The following is a 25,499-nucleotide window of genomic DNA, read 5'->3' as shown; positions in this document are numbered from 1 at the left end:
AAAAAAGTAATATCAATACATTGCAATAAGGACTTGTTTCGAAACTATTTTATGACTTAAAAGAACCGGAAATTTCCCTTTAATTCTTCATTACCTCGACTTTCTCTCTTAGTACAGCAATCTCATTATGAAGTTCGTCCACATTCTGTAACTCGTTTTCACCACCCACGTCTCCGACCGACTAAAAACAGAAGGAAACACGGAAATAAGGAGTACTTCGATATTTTGACAAATCATTTATCAAGTAGCTGGTTTTCTTTAGAATATAGTTCACATTTATGTTGTAAATATACTGCAATTACTAGTTTGGACTCTGTCAGAAGACGACGTCCTTTCGTGTGGTCAATTGAATGACAGTTCCTTCCTCTATCTTACCGGTATCCTTAAGTATTCAGTGATTCGCAAAATGAAAATTGGAACTCTACTTGATCTTTTGATGTTCGCCTCTTTTAGAGGAAGGATTAAGATAATTAGTGTCTCTTCGAAATCTCACCTCGACGTTTTCCTTCAAGGCAGCTAGCTCCTGTTCCAATTCTTCCGCATTCTGGAAAGCAAACAAACTCATTCACTTCTTTGAGTTATGGGTGCAGCATACCCGAGTAATTTTTCCCTGTTATTTGGTTAATGCTTAGATTTTTGGGTTGGGGGGGACCTATGTCTGTCGGATAGTTGAATTGACATAGTCTACCATGAACTTCTCTCCAGTTGCCTGTACATGGTCCAATATTCACATGGATAAACAAAAAACCGTTGAGGTACAGTTGCCGAGTGTTTAACACCTAAAGCTTCGAATCTGGAGCCCCCCCACCAACTCACATGGACATCAATCGGTTGTCTAGGGTTAGTGTTCCTGTGGTTCTTTAATATTGGAGAACGCCTATGCCCCCAAACGAAGGGTCGCTTAAAAGAAAAAGCTTATTGGGGAGCTTTTTGTCAACTTTATACACGTAAAAATGTTAGAAGTATTGTATAAAAATAGGTGAAATTCTAAAAAGCAGTATCCATTTATAATTGGGAATATGAAAAGTTTCAATCAATTAAGAATCTGTGGAACTGAAAGAAATTTAGGGTGTCGTGGAAACATCCATTTTCGATAAAATTGCCTCTTAATTTACATGACTTACTTTGGCGTTCTCTTCCACCTGTCTTTTTAAAATCTCGTTCTCCTCTTCAAGTTCTTTCAATGTCTGACAAAAAAAAAAGATAAAACAAAATTCGATAAGGCTTTGGACCAGTAGCACACCCTGGTATGAAAGTGAAAGACAGCATTGGAATAAGTAAAACAGAGAAAATTATTTGTTTAAGTTCCAACTATCGGCATTTACTCTAAGTTCTGCCAAACTAAGGAGAAACCAAGTCTAAGAAATGACGGTCCAATTTGATAGTCCTTAACAACTTCCGGATTTCTTGCCATTTACCATTTTAATAAATATCTAAGTATGAGCCATGTGTTAGTGCCTGTTAGGTGAATGAACATGGTCGTATTCAAAATGATGACGAGTGCAACGTTTCATGCAATTTGTCGTCCGTACACATTAACAGTCGGATCTCCGTTTCGAGATATCTATAATGGAACGCTTTTGACGGAAGCTATCAGAAAATGTCCGCATAAACAGTTCAGAAATGCAAGAAACACAGAACGTAGGTACTTCATATTAGAAACAAGTATTTCTAATTTGCACATGAATTCCATACGGATACGCCATTTGCCCGATGGCGTCATTTCACTAGCACGACCAGAATGCTTTTCGTTTTTCCTTTCGAGGTTTAAATAACAAAAGCACTGATTTGCAGAAGAAAGCAAAACCCTGAGGGATTCTGGTCTTAGTAGTAAAATATCGCCATCGTTCAAATGGCCTATTGGGTTTGGTAAGGATTAGGGCTAGAGGATACGTCGTAATGTCTGTCATAAGGAAAATGAATCTCTCCAGCTGGCGCGTGAACTAGCGACACTAAAATCTTCACACTTTCGACTTAACTAAAAGGCAAGTCGGTTATTATTTCGTTGGTTGTCAGACGCTGGTTATTACTTGTTCTATGTGGTGGCTCCTAAGGGCCTTTTTTAACAGTAATCCTCACTGCTTGGGTAAGCCGTTCGGGAACAGCTACTCTTGGTACTCTATTTCGAAACAAGAACGGTCTTAAGAGCAGCGTTAAGTCTCGCTTGCTGGGAGATTTGATACGAAATAAGAAGGCGATTAATTCCACACAAAACAGGATTTGCTCAACAGAGGTTTTTCACTTCCTACTTTATCGACGGTCGAGTATTCTTCAAGATATTTCCTGTTTTCTATCGTATTCGACGATTTGTTTCTGAATTGGTTTAGTACGCGTGTTAGCGACGACCGGAAATAAGTCTACGATCGCAGGCTGTACGTTTGTATAAACAAACGAAAATTCAAGGGCCTCGATTCGAGAGAAATTACATCATTGCCAGAGATCAAAAACGTGATGAACATGGCGCGTTATTTCAATCATCGCCGAAAATAAACCGCACGGTCATCACAAGACGCATTTGTATACAAAGAAAGTTTACAACACCCGACCAATTAGCATCACCATCGAAGTTTTGCTAATTATGATTCTTCTTTTTTTTTCGACCACTTAAGTGTTCGATTGTTCCAAGGTAATCAGCGCTTTCAAGCGATAGAATTCGTGGACCGACCTGTTCCAGAAAACAACAAAGGGTGGCAACAACATGGGTGGTTTCGGTCACGTAACGATTCTTATTCCCAATTTCCAAGGTCTCCGTACTAAATACGAAGGCAAAAAAAGGGTTGCAGATTATGAGTCTCACTGCTACGCAAGCAAGACTAATAAAACTAGGTGTTGTGTCTTAAAGTTATTAGCGAAGTCATTTTGTCAGGCCCTCTTTTCTGCTGTAGATGACGATTCCGCCCAAACCCCGGCGAGAAATATTCACCAGCCGATGATATTCGGGCAGCAACCGTTTCCCGGAAAAAAGAGCAACAGCTTGAAAGTGCTCTGCTCCTTTCCTCCAATAGGCTTCTATTGCTTCGATTGCTGAAAAAGGTCCAGCGATCTAAACGATCATAGTGATCGGGGAGGGATACGAAGAATCAAATGCATCCCAAGAGCACATAATCCTTAATTGAGCCTATGTCAACAAAATTAACAATGCAGGCATATGACATGATACCTTGACATCCAACGTCGCTTCACCGCTAGTGGTATCCAGATTCTCTTTCAGAGCTTGTAGGTTGAACAGCTCAGAGTCCTTTCTCTCTTTTAAAAACCGGTCAAACCGGTTCACAGCGCTGCTACTCTGTAGCATCTCTGTCAACACATCTCTCTCTTCTGTGGTAGGATGGACAAAGGATTCGTCTGTTCGGTTGAACACGCCGTCGCTTCCATCTTGAGATGTCAACAGTGGGTCAGCTAAGTCGGCTTAAAAGATACACTTGAATTAATCGTAATTCAAAGCGATTTAAGTTTTAAAATTGCAGATTTAAGTGAGACCAAGCCAAAAATTATAACTTGTTATTTGTCTTATGCTTCTTCAGTAAAAGTGATCAGACACATGCACATGCATGAGGTACAAAACTACGAACAACAAACCTACCTACGGTTGCCTAAACGACCATGAGGTGAATGACAAGTATTACCGTTATACGTAGCACGCAACCGAAAGGCAAAACACTAACTGTCTGTTGCCTAAACACTAGGAAATTACACATTACAGTTTCCTTGGGTCAAATACAAGTCGCATGCACCATACGCCACATACCTTGAGAAATCTCTGCCTGGAGCTCCTCTTCTTGACTGTCTGGCGGAAGATCAATGGTAAATGTCGAACTCCTGGGGCCTGCTGGCGGGCGCGACAACTCCATTGTGAGACTGGAAGTCTTTGGATCATCTTGCACAGGGTTGGAATCACTTCGAGTCCTCAACATCACTTCCATTGGATCGTAGCCTGAATAAAATCATCCAATTGTAATTTTGGAACTTCCCGTTTGGGAGGTACGGGTAGGCAAACATGTTTGCCACGTAGTTATATAAAAGGCAACCATGATTTCCCTAGGAGTGATGACATCACCGTTCTACCGGTAACCTTTGAGTTTCCTTGGAGTAAGGGTAATAATTTACGGCTACTTGTACGGGTAACTAACTCAATCGTAACACCAAAATTTTCTTAGACTCTGAGGAATTTTTGCTCTAACTATATTCTAAGGGCCCTTTTAACGATGGATCCAACATGTAAGTTCAACATCCAGCATGAAATGACGGTCATCTGAGGATCCGCTTGAGAAATTAAAGCGTATCCAACATCATGCAAATACATCGAATACTGTCCACCGACCGGACGGATTTAAATCAATACAATATGTTGCATCAAAAGATGTTGGGCTAGAAGTACATACTCCCAGATGAGAGATCTAACAAAAGGATATAAAGGGGACGAACAAGAAAGAAAAAGGATAAAATGTACCACTTTGCCAGAACTTGAACCCGAGATCGACAGCATGGGTGGGAAACAGCTATGTCCTTTTTAACACGGATTTCTGTCCCATTGATGAATCGAAAATATTGTATTTTTTAAAAACAAACCATGTGACGTTAGTCGAGCAGTTTTCTGATAACAGTAACAAGGAAAAAGGTTGGAATAACATGTTGGATCTGTTAAAACAAAGGCAGATAAGACAGCTCTCAAAAGCTATAAAGCATAAAGCGTTTATCACTGTAAGTACAACACTGGCAAGTTGTCATCAACATACCTGTGTCATCTCGTGACATATTCATGGCTGATACAAACCATGGTGTCACATCTTCGCCTGTGTTCCTATGATATTCTTCTAACATAGCCAAGAAGTCACTAAGGTCACATTGAATGCCGACTTCTTTGGATGAAGGATCACCTTCCTCGACAATCAAGGACTCAAGAATCATTTCATCAATTGGTGTGTCACGTAGGCTTCTTGGGGAATCCTCAGAAGGGATTACTGAGTTACCAGAATTGATAGCGATTGGTGTCTCTTCAACATCATCTTGACTCTGCGATTGCAGATCCTGGAATTCAACTGCTGGAAATGCGTCTACGCTGTCACTTTCCCTCACCACAATATGAACAGGGTTGAAGCCTTGAAAAATGAACGAGTGCAATAAAAAGACTGTCTTAATAAATGGACATAGATTCAGAATCCTGATAAGCAACTCCACCAACGTAAAAACAAAGCAGCAAAAATACAAAAATGGAAGCATCAAGATTTAAGGTTTTAGTTTTCGTTAAAAGAGCTTAAACTGAAAGTTCGTTATTTAGAATTGAATATTGGAAAAATGTAAAGAAGACGTGCATAGCATTCTGTAGAAATAAAGCATAAATAAGAGTTTATATTTCACCACCTTAACATAATTAAGCTCTTCGAATAAGCTTTTAAAGGACAGTTATTTGTTTAACGCGATACGTGGGTTAAAAACCTGCACCTTAAACCTTGGATATCACTACTATTTTCTTTTTAACGTTCTATGTTATATTCATTGTTTAAAACAAGTATTCTAATAAATCTGAAAATCTGGAGCTGAGACGTTATTAGCTGTCGATAAACAATATTAATGCTAATGTTAATATTAGGACTGTTGATTTTGCTTTACTGTGTTATTGTTAACGTGTTTATGTTATAGCTGCTTCACAATGGTTTACATTGTATTATCAATTTCATAACCATGAACGACTTAAAGGCATTGTTAAACAAGTCTAACACGTTTTCTGGCTTTTACAAACGTATACAAAATCACTACCTTTTTGCAAGAGATCATAGTAGGTCCTATAATGATCTCTTGCTTTTTAATTTATTAATTGTTTTAACAATTGGTGCTTTAGTAAAAACATATACTCTACTTTTACGACATCATTTACGCTTTTATTTGACTTGGGACGTGGCTGTGATCAACTTCTCATTCTCTATATTTAGGCCTTTCCACTACACGTGGATGGCTCAATAGCTATAATGCGTGGCGTGGTTTAGAGAGTACACACAATAAGAAACACAATCTGATAAATTCACAACATTCTTTAGGTTTTTGATTTAACATATACAGCTGGAGTTCGTTTACTCTTTACATTTAGGCCTTCTCAGTGCGCGCCGATGATGCTTCTTCAGCAAAATTTACCAGACACGTGCACATGCATGAGGTACAAAACTGACAACAAACCTCCCTCAGGTTGCCTCAACCTTAAAGCGCTCACAAACCAAGCGGGAATATCTTCGCCCTTGTTTTCTGCCTCTCTAGTCAGTTCTTGCATAAGTGAGTTTACATCCTCCAGATCACACTGAACACTTGTCTCGACTCTTCTTGTCAATTCCAGATCATCATGCCGACGGTATAAATTATCTTTATCAAAGTTTTCTAAATGAGACAGCGTCAATTCTGTCATTACCCCAGTGTCGTGTCTTAAGATGTGCTTGCCATTGACTTCCTCCTCAAAAACCATCCCGGGTTCATCTAAAACTGGTAGATACTCCACCCCTGTTTGTAATCCTTCGAGAGCTTCAGCTTGAAGGTCGTCCACAAAAGCTTCTACTTCTGTTGTACTATTCCGTTGATCTTCTAGGTCTCTTATGTTGGCAATTGTCATTTCGGTCATGATCCCAGTCTCTGCTCTTTGGATATCGTTCTCGTTGTCTTCATCATCGAAAATGTACTCAGGTTCATCCAAGATTGGCAAGAAGTCCAACTCTGCCTGTAAATTCACAAGAGTTTCAGGTACTAGATCGTCGTTCACGGCCTCCTTTACTGCATGCATGGATTTTATTGCGGCTTCACTAATGACCTGATCTTCAAGATCTCTAATGTCCGCAAGTCTTAACTCCGTTTCTGTTTCTTTATCACATTTCTCTGCCTCAACTTCAACATGGACACCTCTACTGCCATCATCATAGATATCTGCTAGCACCTGAAGGTATTCAATATCAGAGCTCTTCAAATCTGTTAGTACCTCCTTTTCATCTTTGGGAGCCATCCCACCATTTTCGCCACTAATCTTTCTCAACAGACTCTCGGCTTCCTCAAAGTATTCCAGTTCAGCAGTTGTAAGATCAGTCATCACCTCTGCATCGTCCTTTGCGACACCTCCTGCTGGTTCATCAGCTTTCTCCCTCCAAAGCAGACTCTTTTGTTCAAGATCTTTCAGATCCTCAGAGGTCACATCTGTCATGGCATCTTTTTCTTCTTTTTCCACATTATGTATTCTCTTGAGCTCATCAAATTCCACCATGTTTTCTTTATAGAGAACGTCAATTTCTTCGTAGTAGTCAAGGATATTTCCTGTAATTTCAGTCATAGTGTTTTTGTGGTGATGGTGATAGCGATAGTCGTGATAATCTGTTAAAGATGACGACCTCGATCTTCGCTTCCACGGCTTTGGTGTTTTAGTCTTTTCCTTTTCAAAGGCGATGGATTCCAAATTCCTAAGGTCAAGTTTAGTCATTTTTGTCATTGTTCCAACACTAAGCTTTTCTGAATCGGTAGTTTTGGCTTTTGATTCCTCCTCCAGGTACTGGAGATATGAGATGGTCATATCGGTCATAATTTCTATACTTTCCCTCTCCACTGTGGTTTCGTTGCGTTCCAGTTCCTCTTGCTTATCAACAAGGCATTCTTCATGTGCTGCCTCGACCTCCTCCAAGTACTGAAGATCAGATATGGTCATATCTGTCATGATTTCTACACTTTCCTTCTCCACAATGGCTTCATTTCTGTCAATTTCCTCTTCCCTGTTGACAAGGCATTCTTCATGAGCTGCCTCGACCTCCTCCAAGTACTGAAGATCAGAAATGCTCATATCTGTCATGATTTCTACACTTTCCTTCTCTACAATGGCTTCATTCCCGTCAATTTCCTCTTGCCTGTCAACAAGGCATTCTTCATGAGCTGCCTCGACCTCCTCCAAGTACTGAAGATCAGAGATACTCATATCTGTCATGATTTCTTTACTTCCCTTTTCCACAATGGCTTCATTCCCATCAATTTCGTCTTGTCTGTCTACAAGGCATTCTTCATGAGCTGCCTCGACCTCCTCTAGGTACTGAAGATCAGAAATGCTCATGTCTGTCATGATTTCTACACTTTCTTTTTCAACATAAGCCTCTTTCACTTCCAATTCCTCTTGTCTATCAACAAGGCATTCTTCATGAGCTGCCTCGACCTCCTCCAAGTACTGAAGATCAGAAATGCTCATATCTGTCATGATTTCTACACTTTCTTTTTCAACAAAGGCCTCTTTCCCTTCCAGTTCCTCTTGCTTATCAACGAGGCATTCTTCATGAGCAGCTTCGACCTTCTCTAAATACTGAAGGTGAGAAATGGTCATATCTGTCATAATTTCTATACTTTCCCTCTCCACTATGGTTTCTTTTCCTTTCAATTCCTCTTCCTTATCAACAAGGCATTCTTCGTGCGCAGCATCAACCTCCTCTAAATACTGCAAATCTGCGATTGTCAAATCGGTCATTATTTCTTCGTCTTGCTTTTCTTCACAGCCTTTCTCGCTTTCCTTGTCAAGCAAACACTCTTCGTGTGCTGCTTCAACGTCTTGCCAATATTTCAGATCTTCGCCCGTCAATTCAGTACCAACACCTATGTGCTCTTTACGAAGGGTATTTGGTGCATGGACAGGACAGTTTTGATGAACGTCATAGTTGTCTTCCAGAAACTCAAGGTCTGGAATAGTAAGGTTTGTTAAAGTTGCTACCTCAACCTTCTCTACACCTTGAAGGAGTTCACTTCGAGTGGCTATCTCTTGCAATTTCACTAGATCATGAATTGTCAGTTCCGTTACCGTATATTTATCGAGCTTCTCTGCAGCACGACTGTTACGTGTAACAAAATATTCAGCTTCTTCTAGATATTGCATGTCATCCAAGGTGATATCAGTCATGCTTTCTTGCTCCCATTTTTCTACAATGGGGGAAACTGCCATCTCGCGTGCCGCGTTCTCAATGTAGAAATCCTCCAGCTCTGTAATCTCGATAAACGTGAGTTCAGTCATACATTCTCTAGACTCCTTTTCAGTATGACTTAGCACAGAGTTTGTATCCGAATCTGCTTCACGTAAGTGTTCCTTGTACATACTTTCTAAGTCTGCGAGATCCTGCATGGCTATATCAGTTATGCTTTCCTTGTCGTCTTTTTCAACGTCAAACTGTGCTAGTTTTTGTTTCATTTCTTCTAAGTTTTCTCTGTAATCTTGGTAAGTGTTTTTAAGATCCACCACCTCATCCCAGACCACGTCTGTCATGTCACACTCATCCTTTGTTTGTATATCACTAGGAAAGTTTGCTAGTACGACTTCCGGTAGGCCTTCATTATCTATCGCACCTTCTGATACATCTGTCATGGTTTCAGCGTCCTTCGTCCCAACATTGAATCTAGCGTCATTCCTCTCGTATTGAGCAAGCTTCCCCTCCAGTTCCTTTATGACAGATTTATATCCACTGCACTTTGCTTCCAAGCCAATTAGTTCGTCAAACGCCAAGTCTGTGAAGGACATTTCGGTACCACTGCTCTTTTCATCTTTCTGCACTTTAAAGGTGGCGAGTTTCCTCTCGAGGTCTTGTACATTACGCTCATAAACATAGCAATTATCTTGTAAGTTAATGATGTCATTCCATGTCAAATCTGTCATCGCGTATTCTTCTTTTGTATTCACTATATTATCTTCCGGGAATGTGTCCAGTACAATTTCGGGTAAAACTTCCACAAGTTCTTCCTTCTGTACGTTAATATTGGACTCATGTTCAACGTATCGCAGGTATTTTTCTTCTATTTTAGCAAGTTCGGATAACTCTAGATCAGTCATAATACCGACTTCTTTCACATCAAAATTTCTTTTCGTTACCTTCTCATTAATTGCTTCACTTAAACTCAAATAAACCTCACTGTTTGTCCTTTGAAGAAGTTCTTCCCAAACTATCTCTGTCATAGTTTCTGTTTCATCTCTGGATTTTACTGAGACTTTTTCGTCAAGATATCTGTGATAGCAACTTTCAATTTCCTCAAGTTCTTCAAAATCAAGATCTGTCATTGTTTCAATATCTACTGTATTTCTCTCACCTTTGCACATAGAGTGTTCATCTGTGGCATCCAAAGGAAACAAGTCCTTCAAATTATTTCTATAACTTTCTTCTAATTCTACTAATTCTTGCCACGCAAGGTCAGTCATGCATTCCTTATCTTCATGTTCAAGGTCATACTGTCCATCACCATTTTCATTATCATAAGGCAATGCATTCACGTGCTTTCTATAAACCATCTCCATGCTAATCAGGTCCTCCCAGCCTAGATCGGTCATGGAACAAGTGTCCTCTTTTATGACGCTTATGTGGAGATCCCCTGGCCTTGAGTATGCATGGGCTTCAATCTGTGGCAGTTTGTCTTCCAGTTCGACCCACTGCAGATCAGTGAGACTTTCTTTGTCACACGTAAACACCGACAGGCGTCTGGACTCTTGAAACTCGGACTTCAGGGATTCGCTATTGTACTAATGACAAACAAAAGTAGGCAATGAACACAACGTTTTGACATCACAGATAGGATGAGATTATAGCTAACAAGCAAAGTACACTTAAAAGCTCCCGTCTGAATGATTAAACCAGGTTCTTTTAGTAGTGTAAATAAACAGATGTGCAAAAATATCGCAATTGTAACAACACAACGAGCAAAGCTGTTTTGCTAATCTAAAGCTGTTACTTTTTTGGTATTTTTTCACCCGTTGCGGCTCCCCCCTTCCTTCCGTGAACGACAGACCACACCACAGGAAACTAGTCTCCTATATTTCGAATATCAAAGAGGAATTCTTTTTCAGTCCACTAACACCACTGCTGAGATCAATTAGTGAACTGTTTTGAAAACAGGACAAGATAAGGATCTTATACACAAACGTGAAGGCAAGCAACATTTCGTGTAGCCTAGAAGGTAACACACAATAAGAACTTTCATTTAAACGATTGGAGCTTTAAAACTGGCACAATTTTCTCAAGTGACTTCAGTTTACGATGTTCTGTGGCTACATGTAATTACTTTCATCAGAAATGCACATGACATGTTCAGTTGAAAAGCCAATGCCTGAAATAAGCATGGCGCGACTGGAAAGACGCCATCAATCAAATTTGAGAATTTGAATTTGAAATCACTCCTTCTAGCCCCTGTTAAATTGTTTTCCCAATTTCTAGACCTGACAGATTTGGGTAACGTAGAAGTTATAGTCCTTATGGTTTTGGAATGGGTGGGAAATGGAGCTCCTGTAATACCACAGCCTGGATAATTTTCCGAAACAGACGTCGAAATAACATTTCAGTAACCAACTATAAATTCTGAAGGTCATCAAAGAATTAGGACTATGTTTAAATATAAGAGCAACAGAACACAATATTTAATTAACTTACACCTAAGTCCAGATCCCGCACTTTGTCCCTTAAGGCAGATTCCGTGATTTCCATGTGGTTAATTTTCTGTTTGTCACATGGAGAAAAAACACAACATGAAAGATTATTTCTTCAATGTCGCGTCTCTAGGCCTGAATGAGGCAATATTATTAAGAAAAACACATACTGTGACGTAATGACTAAAAGGTTATTTACCGTTCTCGTGCTTTCTCTGACGACTAAACGTAACATCAGACGTAACACTGTTGTTGCGGGCATTAAACTAATTATCAGTTTGAATGAGACGAATGTCAGACGTTTTCTGTAATAACCGACTTCCTTTAAACCACTACCTGCCTCTTTTGTAAATGTTCCCTATCCGTACATATCTGTTTGCGGCAAGTTGCCATACTTTTAAATCTAATGTTACCTCTGCCATGGATTCCAACATCATTCTGGCTTGTTTCAGTCCGCTTTGTTGCAACGGAGATAATTCATTTTCCTGACAAACAAATACAACATCAAAATTAGGGACTGGCAAAAAAGGGATAAGGGCATGAAATTCAAATATAAACGAAAAGCTTAACAAAACTAACTTTCTCAGTCTCCAATTCTTCGAGGCAGGCTTTGATTTCTTCTAAAGACAAACTACCAGAGAGGTTGTCCTAAATCAGACGATAAAAAGACAAATAGAATAAATAGGAAAACGTCTCCAGCAGACGTATTCATGAAGAGGCAAGCTGTATCGTGTGTTTTAAACTTTACACGGCTACTTGACCGTCCAGTCCAAGAACAAAAACAAACAAAATAAGGAAATCAAAAACCCAAGATTTGCACTAAAGGCCGGTGATATCGAATTCAGCAATTAAATGGGCTATAGAGAGGATTCGGTTTGCGCCCGATGAGAGTGCTTCCTGACAACAAAGCCCTCTGACTGGCGTCCCAGCATGTAAGTTATTCAGTATTCGACTAAGCTATAGACACACAATTCAGAGTAGTATTACTGATTTGTTCTTTTATAGGCATGAAGACTAGTAGAATATACTAGAACATGATTTTATAGTATTATTTCACAAATTGACAGTGACTCACTTCCCGACTCGGAGATGAAAATGCTTCGAGACTACATGTACTTCTGGCTCGTCTAGAATCCCAGTCTTCAGACCCTGTGGTCTGATGATAGAACGGAAAAGAAATTAGAACGAAAATAACACCAGAATACAATTTTCAAGCGTGAATTGACAATAGCATCCACAATATAATGCCACTTATGATAACATGGTTAATAATAACGATGATGACGGTTAATGCAACAAGGGAAGTGAAAAATGAAAAACGATGGTTATAATTATTTACACAGATGACTAGGACGAATATGATATTGATGACTTTTACCTTACGATGCAGTTATTAAGGATATGAGGAAAGATGACAAAAAAATACCTAATTATAACTCTTTGTTAATTACTCGCGCACGTTAAAACATAATTTCCCCTTTCCCCTCAAACGCTTATCACACAGGACACATGTTCTGTTCCTTTCGATATTCAACTTTCATTTCTCGTTGCATTTATTGAAACAGGACAAGCGCAATAGAGTAGGAAGAGGAGACAGATGGTGGCATTACGGTACCTTCTACGGTTATGATTTGTAAAACACGAAATTTAGACAAATGCAAACTTACAGATAGCTGTGACATTTCCTCAAGCTCAAACTCCAACAGGTCTCTTTGGTCTTTCAACTCTCTCACATCCTGTTTAGGTAAGGGAAAAAAAGGCTTGAACATTTACAGTGCCGGTACTTCCTATATTATGAATATACTCGAGACCGCGAGTTATTATCCTTTATAGCAGACACGAGTAATAAAATTTGGTTATCAGTATGCATACAAGAAATTTTGGTTGTAAAAATACCGTCAGTACGCCTGTCCCCACATCTATACGAGTTTCCATACCCTATTCTGAAACCGAAAAGGAATGTGCACGTGTGTTTGAGGAGGTCGGACGCGCGTAAGTTGACTCGTAAATATTCAGTTTTGGTGCCGCTGGAACTGTAGTAACTCTATGTAATTTCTTGTATTTGGTATCTTGTCCTAATTACCCGCCTCGATTAGCTATTGCTACTTGAGGGTAGGTATTTCTACTCTTCTTAATTCATGCAGGATCAAGTTGTTTTTGAGGCAGAAACCATCCTTTATTCAGTCCTTACGTTTATACATAACTTCAAAACGTTTCTTTTTGATTACCTTTTGTTAAAGGTTACCATCAAAAGGTTAAAAGAGGGTGCCTGTTGTAATAATACTAAAAATCGACGCATTCTTACTTTCGCCAATACGTGCTTCTCTGCTTTGCTCAAAATAACAATAATGATAATGTTTCAGTTGAAGATATTTCCAAATTCAACTCAAAACGCTTAGCACGTGTCCCAATTTTAGAACAAGGCAATTTGCACAAGTTACAATTCTAGTTTACCTCCGAGTACTTGGTCAGCTCAGAGTGTGCTTTGTCTCGCTCTTTTTCAGTTGCCACGAGCTGCAAGTTATTTATCACACAAAATTGTTACATGATTATACGTAAATTCATTTACGTTAAGAACGTTAGACCAAATCTAAAACAAAGTACAATTCAGTAATTAAAAGTGTAATTGTAATTTGTTTAACCACGGAGCACTTAAAAGCCCATGAGAACTCACTGAAACGTGTCCGTGCGTTCCAGATCGAATTGGAATTTGGAAGGGTTGGTTCTTAAGGAGAAGGGAAAAGCGGAGTACCCGGAGAAAAACGTCTGGGAGCATGGAAGAGAATCAACAACTAATTCAATCCACACATGGCGTCGACGCCAGGATTCGAACCCGGGCATCATTAGTGGTAGGTGAGTGCACTCACCACTGCGCCACCCTTGCTTCTCTTGCTCCCCCAGTACTCTCTATACTATAAATAGTCCCTCCTTGTGTTTCTTAAGAACCACTAGACTTCAAAGCGTTGCTTTCTATAGCCGATACAGAGAACTTGCTTACAAGCATTAAACCTTGAGTTAAAGATAAAAAATAAAATTTCAAGGAGTAAAATGATTTCCTAATTTCACGAGTATAACATTTGATTAGTCGGAGAATTTTCATTGGTACGCTGCACCTCAATGGCACATGCGGAGAATACTAAGATATGGGCGAAAATAATTTCCGCGTATGCGAAGAAGTGCAGTATAGCCGGGTTTTCGTCGCTGAGGGGAGGAGGGGGGGCAAAAAACGCAAGTATATATGCCCTCTCGGGGCATGAAGGCATAGAAAAGCGATCTGATCAGTGATCCTGATGTTGGCAAAGCACTTAAATACTACGCTCAATACCCAGGGGTAATGCAAGGGTCTCAGGGCGGAAAACGTGCTAAGTTAAGGGGCCCGCGTGCCCATTTCGGAGCTAACATATCAGTGAACAAAATGGTTATTCATATCTTGAGTGACAAATTACCCTTACAGCAATGGATTTTCTGCTTGTTTATTGAATCGAGAACTCCAAGTATTGAAAGGGTTAGAGTCAGTATTTATTTTGGCTAAAGCATACAATTTTCTGAATTTTAGGACAAAAGCCCCTTAAATTTTTTCTTGCTCTATAGAACTGCACTGTTTCGCGTACAAAGCTTTTCTGAAGAGTCGTTTACTGCGCAACATCTCCATCCACAGAATCCCCAATAAAATTGGACGCTGCAGTAAAGGAAGCGTTGCCATAGTAATTTTTTAATTTCAAAAAGTGAAAATGAAATATATAGAACTTGAAGCTGCAATTTTGCTCTAGTACTTTGTCATATATCATTTTCGTCCATGATATTAAACCTTTCAACCCAGATTGAATGATGGAGTACTTCGAACTTTTCAATCTGTAGGCGAAATCCTCACGTGGTATGAACGTTCAAATGATACCTACAGTATCTGTCTGAACTTTCACATTACGCTGAAAAAGAAATTTCAGCAGTTTAGAAAACGAATTCGGAATTTTTTTGTATTTTGGCTTTAGTCGCTTTTGAGCGTTAGAGGGTTAAACCTATAATAATCTAAGAATACCTGTTGGTACAGTGCTCTATTGTCCGCCTGAAGTTGTGATAATTCCTCTGTTCCACTACCCTGCAAAAAATACAATTTTCATTAAACATCTATGATACTACCAACAACGAGCAGCCGGACTAGTCACTTATCACCAGAACCCGTTCCTCAAAAGTTCGCCTCCGGGTGAGAGAACACAGTTTTCTTTAATCCAATTTGCTGCAGTCAATGACTTAAGAAACATCATGCTCACACAGTGACACTGCATATGATTTCACAAATTATAACCCGGTGGATTTTGTGAACTGCTAGCGATACTGAAGCAGTCGGCTTAAGGAATCAAAACAACACTGTATTTCTGGAAAGAAAGAAAACCTTGACCATGATTTCCCGAGTTCAAGTTCCACCCTGGCCACTAACTGGACTTGTTCTGGGTAGTCTCGAGTATAAATCCTGGAACACGCTTGTAAACAGCCCACTAGTTTGACCCCGGCCATTTGGGATTCTTGCCTTTGTTATGTGTGCTTGATGTGATTGAACATTACATTCGATGTTGGCTCTACCCACTTCCCTCTGTGCTTTTAATACTACCTAGTGTTCATAAAAGTTTTTTCATTTATTCTAATTACAGGCGACCAGAGAAGCTTGCAATTTTGATATCCAGGTTGCTATTACACATTCGTGGGATGTATGTAGACAGCGTTCGTTTGGACTTCCACTTAGAATGAATGGAACGCGTTTGGACCTTCTATCACTCGTAATCTGATCATCCGCGTTTTGACCTTCTATAACATGAAATTTACACAAAGCACAGCGTTTACATCGATTTCGCTCTTACTCCCTGACCTTTGCTTATTACTTATCAGCAGTAAACTAAATAGATGCCAAGGAAATCCACCCAGGGGTACGCTTCATTGATAATGTCAGCTTACCTGTCCACCGTCTGCCATCATTCGCTCAAGCTCATGGATTCTAGTTTGGCTTTCAAGTAAGTCTGACTGAAGCTGCTGTTTCTCCTAAGGAAACAAAAGCCCCAAAAACGTTGTAACTGAGAGCTTCAAGTTCAAAGCCTTACAGTTTCTAAGGGCTTTCTTGCTCAATACCTTTCCTTTCTTCATTTTCTCGAGACAACGTCTTACACATAATTATGTATATCCTACATATTTATGTCTACGATGAGAAACCGTCAAAACATTGCAGTGTATAAATTTCGCGAAAGAAATAAAAGTAAAACCTTTCTTATACTAGTACGGAGTTTTATAAGACTATCTTATTATGAAAAAACATATACAATGCATTGAAACCCACCATACAACCAGCCCCCTTAACACGACCAACCCGTATATGCGACAGAAGTCCAGCCTAGTCAAACCATTTCCTTTCCTTACAAGCTCCTTGATCCGTTCACCTCGTTACTACGACGAACAAGCACCTTTCGGCACTGGGCCTACCACCAGTCCACGCCAATAAATTAATAGAATTTCATGGCCCAAAGGAGGTCGTATTAACAGGAATCCTCTGTTAAGAGTTAGCACTATAAGAAACCATTTTTGGGGAAGAATAGAGATGTTTTAATCCACTCCGCTAATATGAGGTTGTACTCACGCTGGTGGAAAAATCACTGACTCATTGAAATAAAGTGATAAGTACATTAAGCTGATCAAGCTATTAATGGGACTCGAGGTACACGTAATTACCATTTCATCTCTTTCAGCATCCACAGCACTACCAACATGAGCTTGTAGAAGAGCATAAGCTCGTTCTAACGCTAACAACTCTTTGGCAAGCTTCTTGATTCTTTTGCTGTCTGTGTCCTCACTCGACGACTGCAATAAAAAAACGTTTAAGTTAAGTATTCTTTTCACCATTTCTTGACGCAAGGTTTTCGTGGTTTCATTTATGTAACTAATGCTCAGGCAATACACAATATTTTTCTTTCTGTCCAGTAGTCACTCTTTCGATCACGTTTAACTAAATTTTCTTTATGATATTTGACACCAGTGATAAAAATATTACACAAATATTCCAGTGACAATCGGCCGCCAAAGGCAGAATAGAAACTCTTAAAGGATTCACAAAGACGGCCTCAAAACAAGTCAAAAGTCCAAAGTGGTTTATTTATGATCAACAGGTGACCATCGTTTCATTGCACGATACAGAGTTTACTTTCAGCCAAAACCGGCATTGAATTCTGTAACATACTGCAAAAACATAACATTCATATAGGAATAGTGGGTTATGAAGCATGGAAAAGACTTAAACTTCAGCAATAATAACAACTTTGAAACACTAAGACATGTAAAACGCCATCATAACTGACGACTTGAAGCTGTACAAATTATTCACTCTACGGTGTACGATTAACAATCACAAAGTACCCAAAGATGATCTGCGGAAGGAGTTACACTTCTATAAACAGGTCGATAGACTTTTAAACATGGAACTAATACTTTCACACATTGCCATTGGTAGTCTTGCATTCTATTGGTAGTATACATTGCCTTAGTAGTCTATTTTACTAACCACTATAAATATCCTATGTTTTTGGCAAAGATCGGAGCCAAATTAAAGGAATGGTACAAATGAGGCAAATCTACTCATAAAAATACCACAAAAGTTCCCTGTGAAGCGCTACCTAAGTGAATAAAATCAAGACGCTACGAGAATGCATTACCTGTTAGAGTCATCACAACGTTCAAAGTTTGGAACTTAACAGTTTTTATGCAAATCAGCGAACGTTTCTGCTGTCATGTTATAGCTTATTAGCCACCAGGAATGTCAATGTTTACATTTTTTGTTTAACTTGGACCTATTAATTACAACCTTGTGAGAACAAAACAGGAACACGAAAGGAACCTGATCATGATTCATTTAATTTTTTGTTTCGTAAAAAAGATTTGCAAGGCTGGTCTCAATTAGCTGTGGAGGTTTAATTTTATCCCTGGATAAAGTTTTGTTTTCCATTCCCATTTAATCCTTATTATCACGCATAATAATACAAAAGAAGAAACATTGAAACAAATTAAGATATAATGAAAACAAAGGTCAGGGAACTTTTGCCTTCTCTGTACAGAAATTGCCCTTTATTAAGCTTTCCAAAATGTTTGAAATACAGCTGTATTACGGCAGCTATAAAAGCACAAAATTTAGAAACAGATAATTATGGGTGACATAGCATGATATGGTATGTTAAACACCGTGACGAAGAATAACTTACTACATGCACGTATTTGCTTACAACTGATGCATGCAAAAGGTTTTGTGAACTTAGCAAAGGAACCCAACTTTCCTTTCGTATTGGCAACTGATAATGATTATTACTAGAGGTAATCATTGATTACGGATACGCGTTCGTCAGTTCCGGAAAAATTACGGAAACGAAATCGAGTCGAAAGGAGTCCAGTTTCACGGCCGAGGTGCCCCTGATAAAATTAATAGGGGCGGCTAATATGCTGTCGACCGTGATAGCTCGAAAATGTCTGCCTTAGTGCCACAGGAACACCAGATTAGGATGTGTTCTGACGAACGCGATCATTGTACATTGTACTATCTGTTTTTTCAATGGATAAAAGCCTACAGTTAATTTTGGAAATCAGCTCAACCTACAGATTAGTTACAGTGGAACCCCACTTACGGACAACCGCTTAATATAGACACCTTTATTTAACGGACATTTTGTTTGTCTCGGAAAAATGCTCATATATTTTCTCGCTAATCAACCTGCTTAATACGGACACTGGTTTATAAGGACAACCGACATTTTTCCTCATGTGTCCCGAGTCACAAACTCTCCCTATCGTCAACCCTACTTTACGATTTGAACAGATTTCTATGGCTAAACCGATTTTATTACTTCAAAAATAATAGCAGAATAGCATAACATGTTTGAGTTTGATACGAATCCGTCTTTCTACCCCTGTTTGACACTGATAACTAAAGGTAACACTTAATCAAAGTTTTTTGCCTCTTACTACGCAAGTTTCACTTCCTCAGTTTTCCCTGCGGTCAGTTTTCCTACCCTTCTTTCTTTTTGTCTGCCTTAGTCTTAATATACAAACGTGTGTCCATGACGTTTTTTGTTGTTGTTGTTGTTATTTTTGTGGCTGTTGTTGTGTGACAGCCCGCTTATACAGAAACCTGGGTGATATGAACACTATGGTATGTCCCCTTGGTGACCGAATTCCGCTGTAGTTATCTGCGTTTACCATGCCACTTATTAGAGAGACTACCTGTTAGGAGTCTCAGTAATTAAAAATCCCTTTAATGAATATAGAGCTAAAGGGAGGCAAAATAAGCCATTTGCACCATGACGTAATTTGACTACTACGACCAAAATCCTTCAGGATTTTGCTTTCTCGTGTTATTTATACCTCGCTAGAGTTACCAAATTTAAATATGAAAGGAAAAACGAAAAGAATTCTGGTAGTAATAGTAGTAAAATGACGCTTTCGTGCAAGAGTCCTATAAAGTACTAAAGTGTGATGTCATAAAAATGAAATTTCTGAAATTATGGGATTTGTCAGGATATTCTGAAAGAACAATGTCCAAGAGGCCTGCTTGCTAAAAATGAGCATTTTGGGGCAAATTATCTCTGAGATCGTAGCCCAGTTATGCTTAGAAAACTCCATACAAACCCTTCCCAAATTTTTTTATTGTATGGAGTTTTCTGAGTATAACCGGCAAACATCTCGAAGACAATTTCCCCCGAAATGCTCATTTTTGGTAAGTGGGCCTCTTGGACATTGTTCTTTCAGAATATCCTGACAAATCCCATAATTTCAGAAATTTCATTTTTATGACGTCATCGTTTTAGTACTCTATTGGCTGGAGTTTGTGGGAAGTTTGAGAGGTCCACTGTAAAGTATTGTAATTACTTCATAACAATGTTCAGCTCAGTTACATGTAATACTATCGTATACCAACCATTTCAGAAAACTCGCTAAAATCAGAATGAACAGATAGTGCGTCGTCATCTTCCACTGCCATGAAATCAGCTGAGCGTGAAGTGGAAACAGGGCTTGGCTGCAAAATACAAACACAGAAAAAAAAACAGCTAAAAATATTGCATTTAAAATTTTTCAGACTGTATTTTAACTTGAGCAGGATGATCTTTCAAACCAACCACGCACGACCACACACTCAAGGAGGCCAAATAAAAAAGCAAAAACCATGTAACGTTGACCCGAAAATTTCCATGAAAATCGTGTTACACTTCCCACCTATCTTTAATTTCATCTAATCCTAAGATCCTAAAACTTTCTCAAAAAGCTTTTCCCATCCAAATGAAGCCTAGAAAAGGCCCAGCACAATGGACAGCTCTTGGAAATTGCATGTACAGTCAAACCCCGTTAGTACAAAAACTGAGGGGAGGGGGGCATAGAAAGTGTCCATATTAACGGGGTGTTCGTAAAGCGGGGGTTTTACTGTACATGCAAGTGGTGTAATCTAATTCTTACTAATAATGGGTAAGTCTAACAAAACAAAAGGTAACAATCAATGATTTTACAGTTGAACCACCATTAAGCTGCCACCCTCGGGATACCAGCAAGTGGCCGCTCACTGAGGGTTCGTCATAAAATAGCATAATCTATAACAGAAACATTACGTTCTTTTAAAACAAACACGCAACGAGAGCAGTACGTGTCCATAACACATACATACATACTTAAATGTTTCCTCCCCAAAGGGGCTTTTCAGGAACAATGATTGTAAAAGCACTACATTTAACTAATTACAACACTCAACTTTGTACCAATTACAATGCTACAATCCCGGACAAAACTACTTGAGAATTTGTACCCCTTCATGCACACTTTCGAACGCAACAACACTATTTCAACAACAACTGATTTGCGGTACCAAATCCCCCTCCCCCCAGGTCAAAGTTGTTTCCTACAAATGTCTAAGGATCAGGGTTGCTTTAGAACAGACAACAACATTGCTTCCAAGGGGAGGGGGGGAAGGGAGGGCGCGGTATAGCGAGGATGTTAGGAAAAATGCTCTGAAAATGTGACATTTTCTCAACAGTTTTGTCCAAGATTGTAGCTAATTACTAATTACAATACTTTTAAACTTAACTAAGAAGCATTTACAAAATTATCGAAAAGCTGGCTCCTTAAGAAACGTTTAAAACTTTGAACAGATTGGTAATCAATCGGTCGCACCTTCAATCTCGGGCTGTATTTTCCTTCACCATATTCTAAGCTATGTGATCAAGCGCTTGAGGACCGAGTAATAAAGGTGACAACAATGGAAGAATTCTCGTTGGGACGGCCAAAAAGTGGCCTCGGCCGCTTAATAGAGGGCTTAAGTTCCCATCCTTTTCTACAATTATCTCGGAAGCGTTTTTGACTGGCCTGGACACTGCACCGTTATGGAAGTTCAACTGTACTTACTGATTGTCGTTTCTTCTTTTTCTGTCTGCTTCTCAAAAGCTCAATTCTCCTATCTTTATCCTGAACAAAAACAAATGAATTAACGTTACCTTACGCAAACAAATTGAGTTAATAATTTAACAGGTGGGCCGTTACTCTGACAGTCATTTTGTTGGCCGTTTTACCCCTGAGTTTTATATTTGCTGCACCATACTCATAACAAATTCTGAATAGGAGAGAATCAAATCACCCAAGTTGTACAAACCATTGGCTGGTTATCTTAGTTGGTTTCAAGGACCACACTTGAGAGTTATAGGATTCCTGGCCAAACCAACACTCGGGACTTAAAATAACTAAGGTAAAATGGGTGCTTTGTTACGACATCGGCAGACGGTTAGACATTCTAGTAAGTCTTCTTGGAAAACGACAAACGATTAAAAATTATTAGGGGTCTTATACCGTACATCAACCGTTTTCCAAATAATTACAAATTACAATATATGCTCGTTATCAATTACACTATACATAATAAGTTATAACAAATAGAGATAATTACACAAAGAGAGACACACATTTATAGCTACACACATAAATTACTTTTTGTCTTCCCTTTCTTCTCTTATCTTGAAGCATTCATACTCAAGCCTTGCTATTTATATTTGAATTTCATACATAAACTGTAAACCTGTAAAGCACATCATACGACACTAAAACTGAAGAGTTTATTTAAGTACCATCAAGCTTTGCTTCAGATCTGCAATATTTCTTGTCTGTTCTCTCAATTGTGCTCTAAGGTTACTCAATTCATCCTGCTATAAAAAGGAGTGCACCATTCTCACTCTAGGGATATCAATTGAGGAGACAATATTTCTACGTCTATGTAATATGTCAGGGTGCAAAGAAAATCATTTTTACAGCTTGTCATTCGGGCAAGCTGAAGCTAGCATTTACTAGCGCACAAGTCATTTCAACTAGCCCCACGGCAGAAGCTTTTTTGATGAGCAGAATTGATTTCACAGCTCTTCTGTTATTCAGATTCCTCAAAAAACATCATTGCCCGTCAGGCAAGTTAAAAACAGAATTCACTAGCCAGATAGCAAAATCCACGAGCCCCAGGCTATCAGACACTACTTTCTTTGCACGCTGTATGTCTAATAATAATAATAGTAATAATAATAATAATAATAATAATAATAATAATAATAATAGTAAGGTTTTTTATGAGCGCATTTAGGAATCTCAACGCGCTTACATGTCATAATAAAATAAAATATAATGATGATACAAACAATCGATTATAAAATTGAAAAATAATACTTACACTGATATAGAATAAATTTAAATAAAATAAAAACGTATATAATGTTTCGCGTTACTAAAAATAAAATTTCCGAAATAGGAATGTTTTTAGGGCCAGGATAACCTCGTGATCCTAGCAGATAGCATTTTTTAGTTAAACAAGTGGCACTTAATGTTTATGGTCTAGAGAGCTATTTTTTCTATCTAGAATATCCGTCCATCTGTTTGTCTGTCTGTCCGTCCGTCTGTATGTTTTTCCGTCCGTTCGTCCATCCATATGCATGTACACTGTTTACAGGCAGCCATTACGACACCTGCAGGAGGATCACAAGGTTATCCTAGCTTATAGTAAGATCCGTCCATCTGTTTACATATTTATACTCTAGAAGACTATTTTTCAACAAACAATATTTCTAGTTTGCCTGTCCGTCCATCCAGTCTATCCTTTTTACATTTTTATACTCTTCTCTACACTAGTATAGGATAACTTTGAACAAAAGCAAACTTTAACAAAATCATTAATTAATCCCTTCGGAAATAATTATTGTTATAATTTTAGAACTATTAAAAAAAATACTCCATCTGTCCATCCATCAGTCCGTTAGCCTAGAAGGCTAACTTTTCTATCTAGAATATCAAGAAACTATATTTCTAGGCTAACTATGTCCGAAAACAAACTTGGAAAATTATTCAAACCTTTGACCAAAAATAAATTTTAAGACCATTTAAAAATACTCCATCTGTCAGTTTGTCTGTCTTTCCGTCTGTGTGTCCGTCTATTTACAATTTTTGTAGTCCAGTAATTAACAATACTATTATAAAAATAAGTATTCGCACCTACATTTATAGGACTATTTATAGCACATTTATAGTTTTACAGCTTGCCATTCGGGCAGGCTGTAGCAGTGGCACGCACTAGCCCAAAAGTCTTTTCAACTTGCCTGATGAGCAGGATTGATTACAGTTCTTCTGTAATTTGAATACCCCGAAAAACCTTCACTTGTCCATTGGGCAAGTTAAGAACAGAAAAATACACTAGCCCTGGTCTATCGGACACGGCTTTCTTTGCACGCTGCACTGTAAGCCAGGTTAAGGAAACTGACAACGACATAAATTACCTCCTTTGCATTACGACCTCTGGGTTTTACAGAGTTTGTCTTTCTTGATGCTGAGCTTTTTTTCTGGGGAAAAGTGAAATGAAAGCGAGTAAGAATTAGTTGACGGCAAACGCCTACCGAGTTCAAAATTCTAACTCTCTTTAAAAGAGAGTCGATTGGTGTATGTATACTGTAAGTCCCATTAAGAGTGACAGACATCTATTTTCTCGTAACACAAGAAAAGGTTATGAAAAATGGTCACCTACGGGTAAATATAGAGGCCATTACATGGCCGTGCGAAGATACGAAATTTCTGTTCGAGTGATGAAAAGTATTTCACGAGTGAGCGCAGCGATCGAAGGAAAAATTTCTCAACAATGTTCTATTTATTATATAAACACCACTGAAATGCCAAACCACTTCACTTAAATATTATTTTGCTGCCAAAGGCGCGATTTATTATGTAGCCATAGCAACGGTGATCTTTTCACATGTGAAATCACGTGTGAAGATATCATGTTTTCGCGCGAAAGCTCACCTGGTATTTCATCGGTGTTGATATAATAAGCTTTGATCTTTTACTTCATTCTCTACACTAATTCTTTAAGAAATACACAGATGTGTGTCAAGAGAATTTGTATGTGGATACTGGGGCTTATTGGGTTGAGTAAGCATAAGAAAGATTGAACACTTAATGTACCCTACCATGGCATTGAGTTCATCCAACAGTAGTTTGTTCCGATTTTCAAGCTTTTTATTGGTTTGGGTCAAGTCAACATTTTTTCTCTCCAACTTTCTGCTTTTTTCTCTGTTTTCTTTTTCAAGTTTCTCAAGTTCAGCCAACTGTTGAAGTAAAGTATTAGTGACCATTTGCAATTTCATGAACACTTAACGTAAGCCAGAATAAAACAGTTTCTCTTGAAACAGGGCTTGGTAAAACAATTCCTGCCCCATTGACTAAAAGAGAAAACCTTTCCCAATTTTCCCGCTCTGAAAAAGCTTTTTTTGTTCCTCCAAACCCCGCTTGATCTAAAAGAGCAGTTGGGAGGTTAGGGCTACGAGAGACTTTTGGTTTTGTTTCTTTGAGGTGACCCATACTCTAAAACTAGCAAAGGTGACTGAAACACAGAATGCAAAGGTGGGTTGCCCAAGTCAGAAGGGCTAAAATCCTGGAATAAATGAAATAATCTTAAGAATCTAAAAGAAAAATAAAGAAATTAACATAATCTAGAAAATGAAGCAAAATGAAAAAGGGACATGACATGCCGAAAGACATATGCACAAAAGTCAGTCAAACGAAAGGATGACCTAAAAAT

General features: G+C 38.7%; 1 protein-coding gene across 1 annotated transcript in view; it reads right to left on the bottom strand.

The window, feature by feature from the left end:
• LOC140934536 (uncharacterized) overlaps positions 1-25,499 on the bottom strand; it is a 77,002-nt gene that overhangs the window by 39,131 nt on the left and 12,372 nt on the right. Inside the window, 21 exon segments of the mRNA XM_073384143.1 lie at positions 95-181; positions 494-544; positions 1,125-1,187; positions 3,161-3,408; positions 3,749-3,934; positions 4,737-5,099; positions 6,172-10,498; positions 11,403-11,468; positions 11,812-11,883; positions 11,978-12,046; positions 12,474-12,554; positions 13,066-13,134; positions 13,853-13,912; positions 15,435-15,494; positions 16,346-16,429; positions 17,111-17,239; positions 20,337-20,435; positions 21,809-21,868; positions 22,522-22,596; positions 24,205-24,267; positions 24,889-25,026. Of these exon segments, the coding sequence (XP_073240244.1) occupies positions 95-181; positions 494-544; positions 1,125-1,187; positions 3,161-3,408; positions 3,749-3,934; positions 4,737-5,099; positions 6,172-10,498; positions 11,403-11,468; positions 11,812-11,883; positions 11,978-12,046; positions 12,474-12,554; positions 13,066-13,134; positions 13,853-13,912; positions 15,435-15,494; positions 16,346-16,429; positions 17,111-17,239; positions 20,337-20,435; positions 21,809-21,868; positions 22,522-22,596; positions 24,205-24,267; positions 24,889-25,026 (6,450 nt within the window).

Source organism: Porites lutea, chromosome 4 (assembly GCF_958299795.1).
Source record: "Porites lutea chromosome 4, jaPorLute2.1, whole genome shotgun sequence".
NCBI lineage: Eukaryota > Metazoa > Cnidaria > Anthozoa > Scleractinia > Poritidae > Porites > Porites lutea.
The sequence above is the reverse complement of the archived record's forward strand: the minus strand, read 5'-3'. Positions and strand labels throughout refer to the sequence as shown.